The 21,133-nt window shown below is 38.2% G+C and overlaps 1 protein-coding gene across 1 annotated transcript in view; it reads right to left on the bottom strand.

The window, feature by feature from the left end:
• Positions 1-21,133, bottom strand: part of LOC128453640 (sodium/potassium/calcium exchanger 3) — a 93,286-nt gene that overhangs the window by 65,341 nt on the left and 6,812 nt on the right. Inside the window, exon 2 of the mRNA XM_053436647.1 lies at positions 841-966. Within this exon, the coding sequence (XP_053292622.1) occupies positions 841-966 (126 nt within the window). The remainder of the gene's footprint in view (positions 1-840; positions 967-21,133) is intronic.

Below are 21,133 nucleotides of genomic sequence, written 5' to 3'. Positions count from 1 at the left end.
ACTTTGGGATGCGGATGAGGAGCCAGGGATCGAACCACCGACCTTCTGGTTAGTGGATGTACTCTTCTAACCCTTGAGCTATAACCATCAACAAATGCACACACATCCATAAACAGGGTTCATACAAATTTTGACCAATGGATTTCCATGACTTTTCAATAACTTTAAACCAAATTTCCATGACCTAACATTTTGTGAAATCTCGGTGTATACATGAAAAAGTGACAACATTTAGTATTTAAGCTAACAATGAGAATTCCAAAGCACACAGTATACCTTAAATGACACAAATGAATGAGAGACAATAGTTTGATTGAGGTCTGTTGTAACCCATTGCATGTAATTTTTCAATTGTAGCCAAGCATGGTTAAATCTACACTTCCCTTGCAAAGTGCATTATCTCGCCTGCTTCCCCACCGAACTTTTCAATTAGTATGAGATCGTATGCCTGCTTATATTTTAATCATATTTCTTTTAAAAGCATATGAATTATTTAAAACTCAGCGTAAATTAACAACATGAAAATAAGAATATAACAAACTTCCATGACATTTTTTTTTACAATTCCATGACTTTTCCAGGTTTTGACCGTAGGAACCCTGCATAAAACTAGATCCAACTAGGTCCAACAGCTCATATTATAGTAAGTCTCTGGACAAAATCATGTGATCGTGTTCTAATCAAAGCATCAACACAACATTTGGAGACAGGAATTCCACTGCCTTTAAAAAACACAATGGGTTCTTTAAACAGCTTGATGTCTCAGAGCACTGCTTTCTGCTCCTGTAACATGAGCTGTTCCAAATGTAGCTCACGTTTAACCTTGTCACACAAGCTTACCTGGTTCAGTGCAGTTTTTCTCAGGCTCAGAATAGAGCTTTGACTCATTGTCAAAGACTTCTTGTAGAAGGTGACGACTGCCCCACCTTGCCTCCTCCAGGTCCACATCTCTGGAAAATTGATATCCTGACAGAGTTAGAGAGAGACAAACAGGGAGATGATGGGATGGTTAGAATTGCTGCACAGGGAGTCTTATTCTTGTTAACAAACCACCAGCTAGCTAGGTGAAAGACAGTGAATCCGTCATGTTTCATCTAGATAAGGTCGTTTTATATAACACAATAATTACAGACTGAGAGATCCTTTATACTGTTGGTCTTAAAAATGAACATTAGGGGTTACTTCATATTCTCAAAATAAAGGCATACTAGAGGCATAATAGAGACATGCTTGTAGTGTCATCGCATTAGTAGGGCAGCACGCTGAGCGCCAAAAGGCTGATCATTCCAGCTCAGTCATCCGGGTCACGGTATCCTCAAGCGCCCCACCTTCAACCCATCTTCTCTTCCACCATGCAACAGGCCCTGACTTAGGTGCATAGTACGCCAGGGCCTCTATAAATAGCACCACACTCAGCTATATTTATCAAACAGCAGGAACATGAAACGTTTGCAGCGGTTTGCAAACAGCCATGTCACAGGCAAATGGAAGAGCAGAAAGACTGAGCTGGAACATGATACTGTGGAGTGATGACTGCAGCAGCAGGAATGTGTCAGTATTACAGTAGATATGTGCTCGGAAGCATAGGTTTAGCCAATAACAGCTAATTATATCAGGCTTGTATTCATTCGCTATTGGCCCATATAATCAAAAAAGGTTCACCTGGATTGTGAATAGGATTAGCCGATGTCCAAAATATTGAAGGTGCTAAATGTTTCATTTGAACAAACTACAGTTTCTATTACCTTTCTTCATAAAGCATTTGCAAAGAGTATTTTTTTACATTGTGAAACAAGCTCTGTTTACATTGTTGATGACTTGCTAGAAATCTTTTTCTCTGTTGTCCCCTGTGAAATAAACACTGAAGGGACTGTAAACTGTATCACATGTGCAGGAGCCACTTCACACACAAGACTAAAAAAATGGGTAACCACTTAGAAAAATATTTCCCATAGGTCAGAGTATCCTCCAGAACCCCATCTCCAACATCTCTCCTTTTCCAGCATGCAACGGGCTTGACATAGGTACAGAGAACACCGGGGCTTCTATAAATAGCCCTATGCTCAGCTTCATGGAACAAAAAAGGACTCCTCCGTGGCTCTACAACCACTGTCTTTGTATTTACTGCTGTATTTACCTTGTATTTAATGTTCATTTACCTATACTGTCTATCTGCAATGGGCAGGAGTGATTAATGGTTATATTAAAAATGAGAGAAATTAATAGAATCTTTTTTCATTTCAGTTCTTTAAATCTGAGCTGTATCCAAAATATGAAGCACCACCCAACTTTAAGCTGTCAAGGGATTTTAATTACACTATATCATAGTATAGTCTATATTTTTTTATATTTAATTATGATAAATTAGTGTATGCTCCCCCCCCACACACACACAAAGTGCACACTGACAACAATCAACTTGGTGAACACACACAGTGAACACACACAGACAGATCTCTGTGAGTGTTTTAGCTTTTTGCTGCTAGTTCAGTTAAGCAGAATACATCACCACTGCCAAAGTTACTATGGTGACATGACGTAACAGATAAGATGCCAGGGGGTGGGGGGAGGTGCATGACATAAGACTGAGTTACTCACACACATGCACAGACACACACAATCATGACTACCAAAGTAGCAGCATATGCTAGCAGATATGCTGTGCATCTCAGTCAGTCACAGAAGTAAACACACTCATCTCAGCAGCCACAGGCTCTCTACACATGGGACAACAGACGGTGAGCCGTGTCCATTAGGTTCACATGAACAGCTCAAAATGTATCTTCACATTTATTCATCTCAAAATCACATTTAGATTTTCGTATTCATATCTGCCTGTGACTGGGAAATCTTAGTGATGTATGTAATTACCATATGCAGTCTATATATATTGGTTAGCTGTATGCTTTGCAGAGGGACTAGAATATTACAATACATTGAATACTCCAAAGAATGTTCCACAGCTTCAACTTCTCTTACAAGAAAGTGGGACTGACAACATTTTGGTCAGAGCAAGATGTCTCAACAACTACTGACACACTTGTAAGGAAATTTGATATTGACATTCATCAAAAGCTTTTAGTGAGTTAGGAGAGACACATATAGGGGGGGCTGTGGCTGAGGGGTAGAGTGGTCGTCCTCCAACCTGAAGGTCGGCAGTACGATCCCCAGTCTGACCCATCTGCATGCCGAAGTGTCCTTGGGCAAGATGCTGAACCCTGATTGGCCCCCCATAGAATGACAAAGTGCTGCGAATAGATGCACTGTATGAATGGGTGTGTGAATGGGTGAATGGAGAACTGTACTGTAAAGCGCTTTGAGTGGTCCTAAAGACTAGAAAAGCGCTATATAAATACAAAGCCATTTACATATATACATATATTGGCATTGTTTCTGGTAGACGGTGGGCAGTGTTTAAACTGTAGTCTTAAGTTTTAGCCAGTTAGGGAGTGAGTTTGCTTTTTAAAGGTCTACAACCTAACTGGGCCAAGACATTTTCCACTGCCCATAAGGGCTATTGCCTCAAATATTCCTTCCCCAGTGATTTTTGCTCCTGTTTTGTTAATGTTTGTAATTACATTTTTAGAAAAGAACCTTTCGAGTTCCTCTTTAGTGCTGTTGTTGTCTGATTATATATAAAGATTTGTAAAATGCTGCAAAGACAACAGTAATGTTTTCCCTGTCTTCCTGCAACTCCTCTACTATTAGTAGACTCAATAATAATGACTAAAAAGACTGACCTCCCAAATCTCATCTTAATTTAATTTGCTCTTTGTCCACTAAATTAATTTCTTGTAAGAAAGCTATTTGTACTAACACAAAAAAACAGAACACATGAATACACTTAATAACAAAAACATAAAGCAACGTAAATACACATGTACCTGCTGTAACATTATCTGTAAGGCACATGTGAACCTCAGAGTCTCTAACATCTTTCTCTCCATTCTTAACATCAAAACAAATACTGATAGGATGAAACCGAGCTCCCAGACTCCATGTTGTATAAAGCCATCTTTCTGGGACAGTGTAACCATTCAGACTAATTTTTCTAATAAGTCTTTAGTATTAATGTATTAACAGCGCCCCCTTATTTACTCTCCAGGAGGAGCATGCCTTTAAACAAAACATGAATCAACTCTCATTGTTAGTATCAATAAGGGTGAGGTTAATACAGTCGCACTATCTCGTAATCGAAACATTTAAAGAAAAAACTCATTCCACCGAGTACCAAAATCATAAATGTCAACTTAAACTAAACTACAGACAGACCATGACTGCACTAACTATGTCCACTTGCCTCCTTCTTAACAATATTTCAGCTGCAGGTCTATAATGAGCTAAATTAATAAATTTAAAATTGCATTTATAGTTAATGTATTGTCTTTCTGAATGTCATAACTCTGTGCTTCTGCTACAATTTTAAACATCTGTACATTATTATCATGGATAATATACAACACCCTTAGACAAAGCATTCTATAAGGTATCCCCAGTTCTCGGAAAAACTTATTTTCCTTCACAAACTCGTGTTGCCTGTTTTCTACCGCTGATGAAAAGTGAATACGGTTTGTGGACACAGGTTTTTCATCCATGTTTTGTGCCCTTTGCATGATCAGCTGTTTATTTGTTCAGACCAATGTAGACAATCCTCGGTCTTGTTGACTATTGCTGCAGCCGAAGGTGGCATCTGTCCATCTTGATCTGGCCTTTTTTTGCAATGACATTCAGGATTTTGGGTAGTTACGTCTCAAAGAAATCAGTACCTACTGGCAGGTTGGTGATCTTTAAGTTGTTGCGCCTGTACCTACTTTCCTGGTCATCGAGCTTGTTATTTGCCTCACTCAGCTACGCTTTGGTGTGCCCAAGTTTAGCTATCAACCGAGACACCATGTCCTATGTGTCGAAGATGGTCTGTTCTGCATCTTCCACTCTCTCTTTCATCACTGATCCTAGTCACAAGGCTGTCATTTTCCTCGCCTTCCGCCATTTTTCACCTCCGAGAGACTCTGAGAGCCCCAAGTTCACACAGTCCTACTCAGTCTGCATCACATGGTCATCTCCATTTGTGTTTTAATTTTCATGACATAATTTCTTTGCAAATATGGCACTGAGTCTGAATCGAAATATTAAAGCGGAAAGTAAATCTGAAAGAGGATAAAATGTTGCATAGAGCTAAGGGCATCTATTAAGTTGGTGCTATTTCTTTACAGTTCCACATTATACATCCCCACCTTGATCCAATGTTCATATTACTTTTTATCAGTGCAGGTAGACATTGGCAGAAACAGGGAGATAAAAAATACATAGAGAAAGGTGTCTAATTGAATAAATATGTTCACAAATTCCAGATGATGTGTGTGTGTGTGTGTGTGTGTGTGTGTGTGTGTGTGTGTGTGTGTGTGTGTGTGTGTGTGTGTGTGTGCTTGTGTGTGCATGTGTGTGTGTGTGTGCTTGTGTGTGCATGTGTGTGTGTGTGTGTGTGTGTGAGAAGGCTTTGGGGATATTAATATAACACTCAGAAATTTTAGGCATAAACCTAAAAATATTCTTTCTATCTCTTTCCAAATCTTGATATATCCTTTTCCCCATTGCATTGATCCATCCACCAATCTCTCTTTCCCGCTCTCTAACATTGTCCTATATTAACCGCAGAATCCTAAGTCTATAGGTCCAAGCTAACCCAATAATGTCACATAACATGGCCGCCCATCGCTCCTCACTGTCATTCTTAATTAGCTACTTCATCTTCATTAGCGTCCCTTGGCAGGCTTGTGCATGTGTGTATGCCTTTAAGTTCTGTATGTATGTCTGTCACATATTTCTTTGTTTAAAACAAGTGTGTCTGTATGTGTTTCTATGCAGTGAATGTGTAATGTGTGTGTATACATTTGTATGGTGTGTATGTGTGTGAACGGCCATCACATATCTCTGTTGAGTGTGTGTGTACCCTCAGTGAGTGCTAGCTCCAGCCTTGTCCCTGGAGAGAAAAGAATCAGGCCATGAGCATGTGTCTCATACGATACGGTGCGATAACATACTGCACGTGACAGCAGCATTCTTGGCTCCTCATCACAAGAGATTAAAAAACTAGGTTACTTTTTTTTTAATGTATTATTATACAATACGCATATTATATATTTAAATGGTAAATGGTTTCGTATTTATATAGTGCTTTTCTAGTCTTGATGAACACTCAAAGCGCTTTACTGTACAGTTTTACATTCACCCATTCACAGACACATTCATACAGTGCATCTACTCGCAGCACTTTGTTATTCTATGAGGGGCCATTCGGGGTTCAGCATCTTGCCCAAGGACAATTCGGCATGCAGGTGGTTCAGACTGGGGATCGAACTGCCGACCTTCAGGTTAGAGGACCACCACTCTACCCCTAAGCCACAGCCGCCCTATGTGTACTGTGCATGTACAGTGCCTTGCATAAGTATTCACCCCCCTTGGACTTTTTCCCATTATGTACTGTTACTAACTGGAATTCAAATAAACTTTTTCCCGTTTGATCAACAAAACATGCATAGTACTTTGGAGGTGCAAAATACATTTTATTGTGACACAAACAATAATGAGAACAAAAAAGTTGACATCTGTTGGGTGCATAAGTATTCACCCCCCTGTGTCAATACTTGGTAGAACCCCTTTTCGCTGCAATTACAGCTGCAAGTCTTTTGGGGTATGTCTCTACCAGCTTTGCACATCTAGAGATGGAAAGGTTTGTCCATTCTTCTTGGCAAAAAAGATGAAGCTCAGTCAGATTGGATGGACACCGTCTGTGAACCGCAATCTTCAAGTCTTGCCATAGATTCTCTATTGGATTGAGGTCTGGGCTTTGACTGGGCCATTTTAAGACATTAACATTCTTTAATCCAAACCATTCCTTTGTAGCTCTGGCTGTATGTTTAGGGTCATTGTCCTGCTGGAAGATGAACCTCCGCCCCAGTCTCAAGTCTTTTGCAGACTGCATCAGATTTTCTTCAAGGATTTCCCTGTATTTGGCTCCATCCATCTTTCCCTCTATTCTGACCAGTTTCCCTGTACCTGCTGAAGAGAAGCATCCCCACAGCATGATGCTACCACCACCATGTTTCACTGTTGGGATGGTGTGCTCAGGGTGATGGGCAGTGTTGGGTTTTCGCCACACATAGCGTTTTGCATTGAGGCCAAAAAGTTCAATTTTGGTCTCATCTGACCAGAGCACCTTCTTCCACATGTTTGCTGTGTCTCCCACATGGCTTCTGGCAAACTCTAAACGGGATTTTTTATGGATCCCTTTCAACAATGGCTTTCTTCTTGCCACTCTTCCATAAAGGCCAGATTTGTGGAGTAGACGACTAATAGTTGTCCTGTGGACAGATTCTCCCACCTCAGCTGTGGATCTCTGCAACTCCTCCAGAGTAACCATGGGCCTCCTGGTTGCTTCTGATTAATTTTCTCCTTGTCCGACTCTTCAGTTTGGGTGGACGGCCTCCTCTTGGTAGGTTTGCGGTTGTGCCATATTCTTTCCATTTTCTTATGATGGATTTTATGGTGCTCAGAGAGATGTTCAAAGCTCTGGATATTTTTTTATAACCTAACCCTGCTTCATATTTCTCCACAACTTTATCCCTGACCTGTTTGGTGAGCTCCTTGGTCTTCATGATGCTGTTTGTTCAGTAATGATCTCCAACAAACTCTGAGTCCGTCACAGAACAGGTGTATTTATACTGAGATTAAATTGCAGACAGGTGGACCCTATTTACTAATTATGTGACTTGCAAATGTGACTTGTGAATGCAATTGGTCGCACCAGATCTTTGTTAGGGGTTTCACAGTAAAGGGGGTGAATACATATGCACTCAACACTTTTCAGATTTTTATTTGTAAATAATTGTGAAATCCATGTAATATTTCCCCCCACTTCCAAATGATGCACTATTTTGTGTTGGTCCATTACATAAACTCACGAGGAAATAAATTTTAATCTGTGGTTATACCATGACAAAATGTAGAAAAGTCCAAAGGGGGTGAATACTTATGCAAGGCACTGTATAACTACATAACTCATCACGTGGGCATTGTATTTTGTTCACCTGTGTTGATCAAAGAAGCTTGTCTGATTTATGTTGGGAATTTATAAAGAGGTCCTTACACACTGTGATCATAAAATTAGCAACAGCATGATTTTAGCATCTACTGTCTAGGATAATGCTTGAGAACACAATAAGTCATAGAATCTTATTTGAGACAATTATTCCTACAGTTACATGTGTAGCAAAACTGAAATTAATAACCAAGGATCAAGCAATGATCAGAATTTGCTGGTTCCACCTTTTTAAATGTAAGGATTTACTACTAATTTTTTCATTAACTGTCAAGTGTCTGGGTCACATTAAAAATTCCAAATAATGATTGCATATGCATATATCAGGATAAAGAATCAAAATGGAGATTTACATATTATCACACACCTGCAGCTGTTGTGAACAAAGTAAAGCAGAATGAATCAGACTAAAATAAATTAAGTAAATAGAAAATAGTTTCCAGACTTTCTAATAATGGACAACAGCTGAACCAAACTCTTACTATGCAGGACAATTTGCAGCACTTGTTTGAATAAATAGCTAATATTTGTCCAACAAAAAAGATATTTACAGAATAAAAATATGCAATAAAAACAGCTGAACCACATGGAAACTTGTAGTTGACATTTTTGGAACTCAGAGGACAGGCTTATCTCAATCCTCAGCACAGTGGACAACTTGTCCGAGACAACAAAATGACAACATGCCGTGGGGTTAGGAACTTTCCTATGGATAGTTAACTGAACATATTTGGATTCGGACTGTTGTCTATAAAAACAAGACATTGTGATATGTTTGAACTATTTTGCATTTTGTGGATCAGAAAATGAGTTGATGATAAAGAAAACCAACGTGGAACACACAGTAGCGCTACATATATCTTCTACTTGAAGCGTTAGAACAAGCTGTTTCTTGAGTCTATTAGAGGGCATGCAAGATATTTGTGCAGCTGTGTGTGAAAACTTAACAGATGGACTTCTGCAGTCGTGTTGAATGTTGAGTTAATGTGAGAGATGGATATGGTAGATGACACCTTGACGCAGCATCACTGAAGAAACACAGAGAAATCAATGATGGATTTTGTCAGGTCAGTTTTCTAATGGGCTCCACACACACTCAGCACCGGAGTTGTTCAATATGATTCAGTATGATTTCTCAGCAGTTTAATTTCTCAATGTCACTGAAAACAGTCATATTTGTGTCACTTGTGTAATTAACTTAATGGCTTTTTGATCAAATTCAGATGCGATGCAAAACAAATTGATGTAAGAGAAAGGGGAAATAATCATCCTTACTATAAGGCTGGTTTATAGTCAAAGAAGAAGCAACATGTGACGGATATCAAATCATCTTAACTGTGATTCTTTTTCTATTCTAATTTGACTTTTCTGACCTTTCCCACAGTCAAACGAACTAAATCAGCTTTTTTCTCTCTGGCCTACAGCAGATCCATGTCACTTTAGATGAGCAGTATACATGTCACATACATGACACACTCTCTGAAATGTACAACAAAATCGTCATTCTGGTTGGATTGTGTAACAAGAAAGAACGCCAGTGGATTTGCTCTACAGTATTAAACTTCACCATACTGTGCGGACTGGTAGAGCTTTCTGTGTATCCCACAGGAGGTTTGGGTTGGAGGAAATTCATAAGAAATTATCTAAGCTAGACAAAGCTTAATAAAACTAAAAATCTATCTCAAAACAACGATCTCTTTACAAATATCTGACTCTATGTATTCCTTTGTGGACTTATACATTTAACATTGTATTCAAATGTGAGATTACATAATAGTGTGTCTTGCGGTAAAATTAAAGAATTATACAAGATGTGCATTTGCTACAGATTTGATTCAGTCCTCTGTCTGGCTTCGTCTTCGCAGAAACGAAAGATTAAGTTCATGATCCTCAGTCAGGACCATTAAAATAATAAAAACTGCAAACCATTGTGTAAACCTAAGGAGGCTCCTTTGTTTCTACACCATCTTATAAAACTGTCCTCTCACGAAGAGCAAAAGCAGGGAAACATTTCACATTCAAAAGACATAGAGGAAGTTAGCAGATGTTATATAAAGCCTCTCAGTTAAGAGAAATCCGGTGGATTGCTCATCAAGCTAAACATCCAAATCTAACCCATATCACATAATGTTCATAAAATAATCATGATCCCTCCCCGAAACAAACCAAGTCATTGTTGCGCCTAACCTGACTAAACCTGTGATGACCTTGGACTAAACACTCACTTCCTGTTTTATTTTGTTTTTCACTGACTCTGTTCATTGACTCCAGCTTCACTTCCTCCCATTGTTCAGTTTCCCGACACTGCCTTCACCATACCTACATCAGTCACTCAGTATATATTTTCCTGCTCACATATTTTCTCTGTATATAATGATGAGCTGCCATGCTCAAGCATGGCAGATGTAATCAGCTCCCCAGACCGGCTTCTTGTGCCTTGCTTCTAAACCTTGTTAGCTAGTTTTGTGATTGTTGTATATAAGGCTTTCTTTATACTCATCACGGCTTTACACTGCTGGAGACTTGGCCGGGATATAAGATTTAAAAACTGATCTGTTAAATCACATGGTAGGTTTTTTGACGTGTGCTAGCCACACTAGGTTTACGGGAGCTGTTCGTTTATATTTTAGTTTTCCTGAAATAGTGAGGATTTGGGGTTTTATTTCTGCTAATTGTTTTTGTTAACTAGTTAACTCTAGGTTTAGAGTCATCTTTTTTTCATTCTGTGTATTTATTTCTTTGATATGGGCAGCACCCTGGGGCTCTTGTTCCTTTGTAGATTGCGTCACTCTTATATTTTTCAATCTTGCTCTAAACATTTGTGTGATTAATAACTTATTTTACATATTACACCTTGTTTTATGTTCCGCTTTCGAAACGAGCTAAGGGTTTTACAGGAACTAGAACGTTTTGCGGAAACGTAGAAACAGCAGTAAGTGGCCTCTTTGTTCAGTTAACGAGTGACGAACATATCAACTTTGAAAGCCAAAAGACTTAAAGCCTCAATCAGCCCATATGCCACAGATATTCTCCTGTCTTCGAAACGCAATACATAATATCTATCCCACTTGATAACCAACAGTTAGACTTTAATGGAATGGCTTGTGGTAGCCATACTTCTGATTAAACATTGAGTTATCCAAGTGAAGAACAGGTTGTCGATAAGGAGTTTCACTCATTATCTTACCAGTGAAGAGATGTATATCCTCATCATATTTGTCTTCAATAGGAAGTGCTTTTCTAATCTCTACTCTAATAAGCCTCTCTCCAATTGTCTTTCACACACACAAATTTACAAACACACACACACATCTGAGAGTATGATTAATCTGATCCGAGTAATTAAAAGCGTAATGGGTTCCTATGACCCTACTAAGTGCAGGTGAAAAGCAATGTGATTATGTTTGTATTGTTCAGGGAAACAAAGGGCCCTGCAGGCTAATCGCTGCAGGAGAGCTTGATCAAACACCGGACCGTGTCATTATCATCCAAGAGCCACTCATAGAATTCAGAGATTAAGCGTCTAGGTATTTTTGTATATTTTTTTCTCATGCTGGTGGTAAGATATGGAACAAAACATTGTGGGTTATAGATTTGAGGGCCTATCTGTACATTCAGTTTCCTTATTTTTGTCTATCTCAGTATCACCTTGTCATCTTTGACCACTGATCAGGTAATCTAAGGTGACGAATGGTTCAAATTAAGAAATTCCTTCAAGGAAGACTTCATATCATATTCAAGAGGCAATAAACATGTTTTGTGAGGCCCCCTTGACCTTTAACCTTAACCACCAAAATCTAATTCATAATCATTTGAATGGAGTATCGAATTGAAGACATTCCCTCAAGCTGATCTTAAGATATTAAATTTAAAAAAAAAACTAAACATATTTTGTGAGGCTACCGTGAACTCAACCTTTATTCTTCGACAGATTCTAGAAAGATTCAGTAACAAAATCTAAGATTTTGAGGTTTCTCATCTTAGTTCGATTTTTTTAAAAGGTGAGCCATGTTGCTCAAATCCCACTTTTTACAGCTAATGCCCAGTTAAAATGTTTTATATTTTTCTTTGATTGATGAGCTCGGACCTGACGCTTCCTAAACCTTTCTTTCCAGATTAGTCCCTTTATGTTCAAAATTTCGTTTCATTTCATCAACAAACTCAGCAGTATTTAGTGTGAATTAGCAAACATTATTAAACAAATATGAAGACATTGGCTCAAAGCTCTGCTATTCCTTTGGACAATCTGAAATAACTGCTAGCATGGCAAAGGACATTTACTTGTAATAAGTAATGTGTTAAAAATGTATCACTAAAATATACACCGTAACACACTATACTATAGCATACCACACTATGCCATAATATACAAGGGTTAAATGGCTAACTATTTTCATATGACAAATAATACCAGTAAAACTTTTTCTTATGAACTTCTGAAGTCTGTTGTTTAAGGTTTAAAAAAAAGTTGTCAAGAGAATAGTTCTCATCCTTAAAAGTGCAATATAAATGCAGCCCATTTACCACACTATACAATTCACTACCATGTCATGAAAGACTGACAATTACCAACTCAATCAAGTAAGCTAGGACAATATGAAGGAATAAAGGAAGAGGTAAGACCTAAAGACAGCAACAGATTCTTATACAATGGCCACACTCCTCAGGAATGAACCCCTCTATTCAACTCATCTTCCTTTCATCTGTCTCTCCAAGAGATCCAAGAATACACATGACTGGTGCTAAAAAAAGCTTTGGGTTGGGTGATGAATTAGCCAGGGCGTATTTGGGGAGCAAGGGAGAGGGAGAGGGAGAGGGAAAGGGAAAGAGACAAAGAGTGAAATATATGAGGAGAGAGAGTTAGAGAGAGTTAGAGAGAGTGAAATAGCGTCTAGTGTTTAATCACAGCTAGATATTATTCAGTATGTGGCCTACAGACAAAGTGACCCTTGATCAGATTTGCTCATCCATCATTTCAGAGCCCTGAATGTTTTATCTGTGCCACGTGAAAACAGGCTCCTGAGGGTAAGAGATGGGGCTGTTGATAGCAGATTGGGGAAAATCAGTTGACAAGGACAAACAAACACTCACCAGTTTCATTAACCAAAAAGCGAGGGTTCGATCCCTTGCTCCTCCACTCTGCATCTCTTTAGCCTCCTTAGGCAAGATACTGATCAAAATGCCCCTGAGGTACTGCGCCGACAGTTTATGTATGATGTGTAATACAAAGTGCTGCACAAAGATGAACTGTATGAATGTTCGAATGAGTGAATGCAAAAACTGTACTGTAGAGCACTTCGAGAGGACATCAAGTCAAGAAAAGCTCTTTATAAATTCAGATAATATATATAAATAAATGTCATTTGTTGTGCTAATTGTTTTCTGAAGTTTGGTTGCTTAGTCTATAAACCATCGGATATATTGCAAAATTACCATAACAAATTCAGAGAGGCAATTGTGGCATCTTCACATGAAATTAGTAATTACATTTTTGCATTTGAAAAGCTTCAAATACTGATTCCTTATTTTTGCTCAGTCATTAAATAACTATCAAAATTCTTGCAGATTTTTCACTGTTGAATTTTTTATCGATCAATCAACTTATCATTTCAGCTACATAATAATGAAAGACCCATGTCTGGTGCTCGAGTAAGTTTCGGTGGAGCATATTCTCACACACACTTGAAGGCCCTCTGACCTCCAGGGTCCCAGGGTAGTTTCAAAATTTTCCCTTTTGGTGATCCAGCCATGACTAAGGTAAATCAATCGTGAAATCATACCATACTATATTTAGAATACATTAGTGAGTGTTCACTTGCAACCTGAAAGTAGACAGAGAGACTTGGCTGCTGATGGATAAGCTAAGTGGCCACTTAATTATCAGCTCAATATGTGAATGTTTCCAGTAAAGTGCACACATCAACATACTTATAACCTTTTTCACTCTCACCTATGCTCATGTAGACACAAACACATTGTCATACTGAACTTATCATTTTTGTGCTTAATTACCTTATCTTCATCCTGACTAAATGCACAAGACACTGCATCCCAGTGTCCGTGCTCTCAGCATCACCACACTGCCGATAACCCAGTGCTCTCCAACAAGTAATCCACAGTTCAAAGTGCATGCAGTTGGTCTACTCACACATGGATTAGCTCTGCTAAGGATTCATCCCTGTCCAGGCTTAAATTACACATAAGCAGAGACTTCCATGAAATCTGGACTCTCATGATAAAACTCATTGGGCCTCATTCACCAACCGTTCTAAAAGATATTTCTTCTCATTTCTTCTTTAAAACTTATTTTACAAAGGTTCTGACATTCTCACACATACTCTGCACCACACCCACAACCTCCTTCATTTATCAATATTCCATATCCTCACTATCATGTTTTTTGCACCACAACTATCTAAGTGTGATGTGGCACAGCTCGCTCATGGTTGCACATAAACTGCGCATTTATTTGTATAAATCTCTTCCTTCATTGCAAAATAGTAAAAATAATGTTTATCTTTTTATTTCATTTCAATGTTAAGGAGAGTCATATAAAATCATTTTACGGCACATCGTACTGGGTATGGTCAGTGTATGTGACAAATATAAATTATCTGGGATTCATTCTTTTGTGAGAACAGAATCTATGCATACTGAAGAGCACTCTTAAGCACACTGTACTGGCTTGCTTAAAAAGACAAACAGGCTTCAGTGGATAACTTAACTTTAACTGGAAATTTGTATTAATTTCTCACTTTCTCTGGGAATTTTAATACATGAATATAAGAACACTGTCACAAAATAGTTACTCATCTTTAGGTCTCACACACTGGTGTTTACATATAAAATAAGTAACGTTCCATGGTTTTACAGATACAGCTTTTTGTTAAAACTTACGTCCAAGTGTATCCTATTAAGCAAATCAATTTCTTACTCTGAGATGAGAGATGGGTCAGGAGATGCAGCCATGCCAGTGTCCACACTCGAACACGAAAGGCATTCATTTATTTTGTGTGTGCGAATAGCCCAATGCAGTTAGTAGCTGCACTGAAATGGTTATTGATTGTTTTCCCACATTATACACGTGTGAAAAAAATCTGCACAGTCAACTTTACAAACCCTTTTTCTTCCCCTCTCTCTTCAGTGTATGAAAATATTTCTCTTGACTTCAGTTTTGAGACTAGAACTGTGCGACTTTCTACCGATACAGCTTCCACTGGACATGTAACTGCATCCCATGTGTTATTTTATATTGACTGCTGACACTACAACATATAATAGCTCTGTTGTGGTCTTTAGATTTTAGTTTGAACAATCTTGACATGATCATTTTTGTTCTCGGGTCTTGTGATTTCTGTGTGCACACAACACATTTATGGGCATAGGAAAGGTGGGAATCTATGATAAATAACAACTTACGAAGACATGGAATTCATCAATATAAGAACACAGGTACGAACAATTTAGCAGTTTAAGAACATGTCATAAGTTATGATTTTCTAAGAAGTGTTCCTTGTACTTTGCGAGGTCACAGTGACCTTGACCTTTGGCCACCAATTTTATCAGTTAATCCTTGAGCGAATGTTTGTACCAAATTTGAAGAAATTCCCTCAGTACGTTCTTGACATATTGCCTTTACAAGAACAGGATAGAAGGATGGCCAGATGGAAAGCCCGAATATAATGGACTGTCTGTCGTAGAAAGGGACAAAAAAAATTATGCAAATACATGACCCCCTAAACAAACATTATTTTATGCATGATTACAACAAAAGTTTGAGCTGCACTTTCAACCGTCTTATTTGCTTTGTGCTTCTGCTCTTTATTTCAAATCAAATCAAATTTATTTGTTTAGCCCATATTCACAAATCACAATTTGTCTTTTAGGGCTCATGGCAGGTCTTTCTGTATCACCTTCCACACTTTGCATATGTGAGCATTGTCACTTCTTGTTGCTTTCTTAATGGCTTTTTATTTGCCTGCCCATCACAAACCTCAATCCAAAGTTACAGTCAATTCAAAAATGTGACAAAGAGTAACTATGAAAGGTGACGTGCAAAGAAATGTGCCATCCGTTTAAAAGCACAGCTTGTGTTGTATTGTGATTTGCATTTACTTTTGTCCACCCCAGTGCCCAGGACATTCTATACAATACTCACATAATAATGTCTTTATGTTTATATCTTCTTGGTGTGCAATTTAATTAACAATTGGTTTGAAGATGTGTTACAACCCACAGACGCAGTTTGTTGTGTCAGTGAGACCAGATGAATATGTGGCACTGCGATGAGTGAACATGTCTGGGTCTGAGTTTTTAAGGGGCCTCCTGTGTTAAGACCTGGTGTTTAGTAACAAAAGCATGGAGCTGTCATCCACAGGTTAATACAATGGTACAATAGGAGTTTTGAGTGACTCACCCTTGCAGCTCATTGGTCTGTTCAAGGTACATTACTAAAGCAGAACAGGGAAAATGGAAAGTGCTGACCTCTCATTCATCCCACAGTGACACTATGCAGACTCTCAGGACCCTGCATACCCCCACGAGACAAGGTCTGATCAGTTTGAACCACATGTAAACACAATGACACAGTGCCGTAGTAAATGGAAACTTTCAAGTACAAATGTTGTTGTATTTGTCAACATATCAAGAAGAATCATAGTGTAGTGAAGTTAGGGCTGGACGATATGCCCAAAATGATATCAAGATAAAAGTCGATTATGATATTTATCATAACTAATGTCCCATTTTGTTTCGTTTATATTCTTTTGGTCTTGTAGTTGTATGGTATAATTTAAACATGGTGAAGTAGTTTTTAGTCATTATATCACACAGCACTGGAACAAACATGAAACCTTCAGTTTCATAAAAACTCAAAGGGTGTTTAGTTTGTCCAGTCTTGGCTACTACAGAAAACAGGTTGGCCTCCATAAAGTATTTAAATATAAAAGGCCCATTCTAGGGTAAATAAAACAACAGTTTGTATAATTTAGATGAAACACACTCATGAAAACATCAATAGGTTTATTTTATATAAAATTTATGTCAATAGATCCCTTTCACCTAAATCTTACACACTGGACCGTTAAAAGTTTTTATTCACAATCGCCTTTAAAACAAAGCTATTTTATTAGGTCATACCATCACAGTACTTCATTCTGTTTTTATATCATTACAAAACACAGCTCTACTTAACTTGTATTCTTTTTCCCTTTTAATTTATTTTTTAAGTTTGGTAAAAATGTATACTTTTTAATCTGCTTTAATATTTGTATCGCTATTGAATCTTTAATTTTTTTTTTGAAAATCTTGAAAAAGCACCTCTCTATATGGAATGTGCTTGATGAACAAAATTGCCTTGCCTTATTTTTGAAAGACAGATTTAGCTCCTGATTGAAAGTTGTGGGTTTAAACTCTTCTGATGGACAGAGAATACTGATAAAAAGCAAGATCAATGATGTGTTTTACCTTCCTACCGTGCTTACACAATATTTATGTGAGAAAATTACAGAATTCAAGCATCTTTGCACACAATTGCACATGTACGAAGCCCTATGAGACAAATTGTGTTTTGTGAATATGGGCTATACAAATACAATTTGATTGATTGATTATTTCTGACATTCATAACTTTGGTTATAGGAAAGAAATAAGATACAGTTACAAAACTCTACACACCAAAATTATTATGCTACAATAGTGTCCTTATACTGTGCATATGTGCTAGCGGCTGCAGCCTTGTGTTGGCACAACTGTACAGACTAACAAGAGTGTGATCCTGTCCATCATTCAGCCACAGAGGACAATATGATCCTCACCAATCTGACCCAGAGAGAAGACAGGGCCCATTAGGTGCTTAGCTTGTTACAATAACAAAGCCATCTATCAAAACCTGCACTCACTGTCACAAATCCAGCAAAGAGCAGCTCCTGTATTGAAGTGTGGCATGACCATTGGATCAAAAGGGCTGTACAGCAGAAAACAGATGTGATGAAAGAGAGAGTGAAAAGAGAGAGAAAGGGAGAGAAGGAGGGAGAACAAAGCAGTACAAATAACAAGTGAATGAGAGAAAAAGAGCAAAATGCCCATATAATGTAGTCCCTGATCAACACCAACGGGCCATTTGCACATCATAGTGGCATTCATCACACACACTTCCTGTCCTGTAGCTACTATAATCTTGATTTTGCAGTGGTGCGTTGCCACATTTTCCTGAAACGTGAGAAACATTAACATTTGTGTGCTTGTGTGTATGACCCTGATGTGCATGTAGTAAATTGTGCACAAGAAAAAGTACAGATGAAGGTCAGTTTATTCATGCTTAGCACAGTCAATCACAGCACAGGGGAGAGGTTAATCGGTGTGCACCTGACATGCTTCCCTGTCCACATATTCACACAGTTCACACAAGTTTCTCTTGTGAATCAGTTTGACTCAGTGTGTTAAGTCATACTGTCGGGTAGAAAAACGTTAAAGCTACTGTTATCCATATTTTCATATTAACCTTAGATTAAATGACTAAACTGAATTTTGAATTTTGAATTTGTCAGGTGTAGTGTTCATCCAGAGAATCATCACTCGCTATGTAAATTCCCTTCACTTCTCAGAAGTATTTTAGTGTCTTTAATCTCAGTGTTTTGGTTTTACAACCCCGACTTGACTGTTATGGTTTGGCTCACTGCTCTCATCAATAGGTTTGAGCCACTTTCACAACCTAATAACATTATACTGATACCTGGAATCCAAGTCAGTACACATATGGTATGTTTTTCGGGACTCTGTGTGTAGGTTTTTCTAAAAAAACTAAAACTTTATCACACATATTACTATTGTATTTCCTGAATGTGTCACTAAATGCTTCATCATCCATGGAGTGTTCACCTTCTTTGGTGGCTACAGCAGCCATGCTAAATTTCTAACAGTTTCTGCAGCAGACATGTTTTCTCAGGTTAAATGTGTTGCCCTAACCAGATTTGCATTCCACAATACAAATATTACAGCGAACATTGTCTGCATCGACTTTTGATTAGTGTAACCACACTTCAATCAATTACATTTATTTGTATATAGCCACATTATAGTATACATTATCTCAAGGCACTTTATATATAGGTCGAGACATCAAAAATTATAGAGAAACCAAACAGTTTACACAATGAGCGGTTGGGGTGGGCATGGAAAAATGGGGATGAGAAGAAAGATGGGTGGAAAAGAGGGGAGAGAAGAGATAGATTATTTTTGAATTTTTTACACATTGATTAGAAGAAATAATTTTTAACATATTGGACAGTTGTGTCAATGTTTAAGTATTTATATCTATCAATGTTATACTAACAGCATAAATCATATACAAAGTTGACAAACTGAATTCTGTAAATAAACCTGCTCAACACCAAACAAGTCAAAGTTTGTGAAAAGCCAGAGTTGAATTCACTACATAACAAACCTGATATTTTATTGATAGAGACCAAAGGATGAAGATTGGGTAGAAACATTCCTAATTCTACTCTGATCAGTAAATACGGTGACGGTAATTTAGTTAGAGTAGTTAGAAAGAGTTATAATCCATGCTCTGGTAAACATTGATGTGTGTACAAGAGATTCTCAGATATGGTGGCCTATACCAACACTGACATGTTGTATAGAACATTTAAATACCCCTCACTACTGGTATTTAAAATAACTTAATGTGAAGCTTTTGTCAAGTCCACAAAATCAAATACAGCAGTTACCACGACTATACTACTGTATCTCTATCAACAAGGAAAAGCAATACTTATTTATTACATTTCCTGTGGTGAAAAATTACTGAAACTAACGTTTTTGAAAAAAAGCTTAGGCATTGTGACAAAGTACAATACAAATTGATATCCCCCTAGTAAGAAAATGTCAGAACATGAATTATTTCTTCTCAGGTTAAGCTGCATTGAATACGCTTGTGCAAACACACTGGGAGGACTGTATAAATAAATGAGTCAACAATCAGGCAAGCGGTGCTGGAGCAAATTCTGTGAAAAGCTTTTTGAAGCCTGTGTGCTGATGATACATGAGAGAGCTAGGGAGCGAGGGAGAAAAAGAGAGGAAGAGGAAAGAGAACTGTAGCATGAGGGGTGCTACGAAGGACTAAGGGTTGCAGCTTAAGGGGTATACAATGAAATGATAGCCGAGTGCCACCAAAATGGAGGAAGAGAGCGACAAGATGAAAGCATAGTGGCCGCTTGATGGAGGCGATGATTGGGAGAGAGTATGACAGGAAGGAGAAATGGATGGATAGAAAAAGGAGAGCAGGGCTGTTTATGTCTGCCTCCGACTGGGGGATGTTGCTCTCTGTTCACACAGGCTGACCCAGATGCAGCTGAATTAGACACAAGCCTGCCTTTAAAGGTGGGTGTGTGTGTGTGTTTGTGGATCGCAGCATAGGTATGAGACTGACACAGCTGGAACGAGTAACAGCAATTTAGGAGATGCCTCTGTTTTCGATGGTCACAGGCCCAAAAAGCACAGATATCTGCTTCATGTGGGGAAAACTGTCCAGTACTGAATTTTGTCCAAATTCATCATCTTCTTAGGTTATTCTTCGATCACAGGGTTTGGAATTTGTATAATTACTGCCAGTTTTATATTGTATTCTTGCAAAAGTGCTTGTTCTTCAACATAATTTAAAGGTTCTTTTCTTGTTTTTTTTACGGTATATTTTAGGGTTCTGAGTACTATTTAAGACAAATATTTAGTCTCCTTCTATATCTTTGTTTTAAACTTTTAGCTTGCTCCACTATGTTCATCAGCATTACCTCTTTGCCATTTGGTGCTAGGTAGCTAGTGTCACTTTGGTTGTCAGAGCACTTTTTCTGATAAGTGCTGCCCCCTGTGACTGAAAACAGCACTGATGTGAATTTGAAGAGTAATGCTGCAGGCAGTAAAATCCAAACTAGCTGCAAGAAGCTAAAAATGCTTCTTTCAAACAAGAGGAACTTTGGAGTTGGTACCAATGCTCTGTCTCCATGACTACAAAAGACCCCTTTCATATTAAACACAGTA

Source organism: Pleuronectes platessa, chromosome 12 (genome assembly GCF_947347685.1).
Source record: "Pleuronectes platessa chromosome 12, fPlePla1.1, whole genome shotgun sequence".
Lineage (NCBI taxonomy): Eukaryota > Metazoa > Chordata > Actinopteri > Pleuronectiformes > Pleuronectidae > Pleuronectes > Pleuronectes platessa.
The sequence above is the reverse complement of the archived record's forward strand: the minus strand, read 5'-3'. Positions and strand labels throughout refer to the sequence as shown.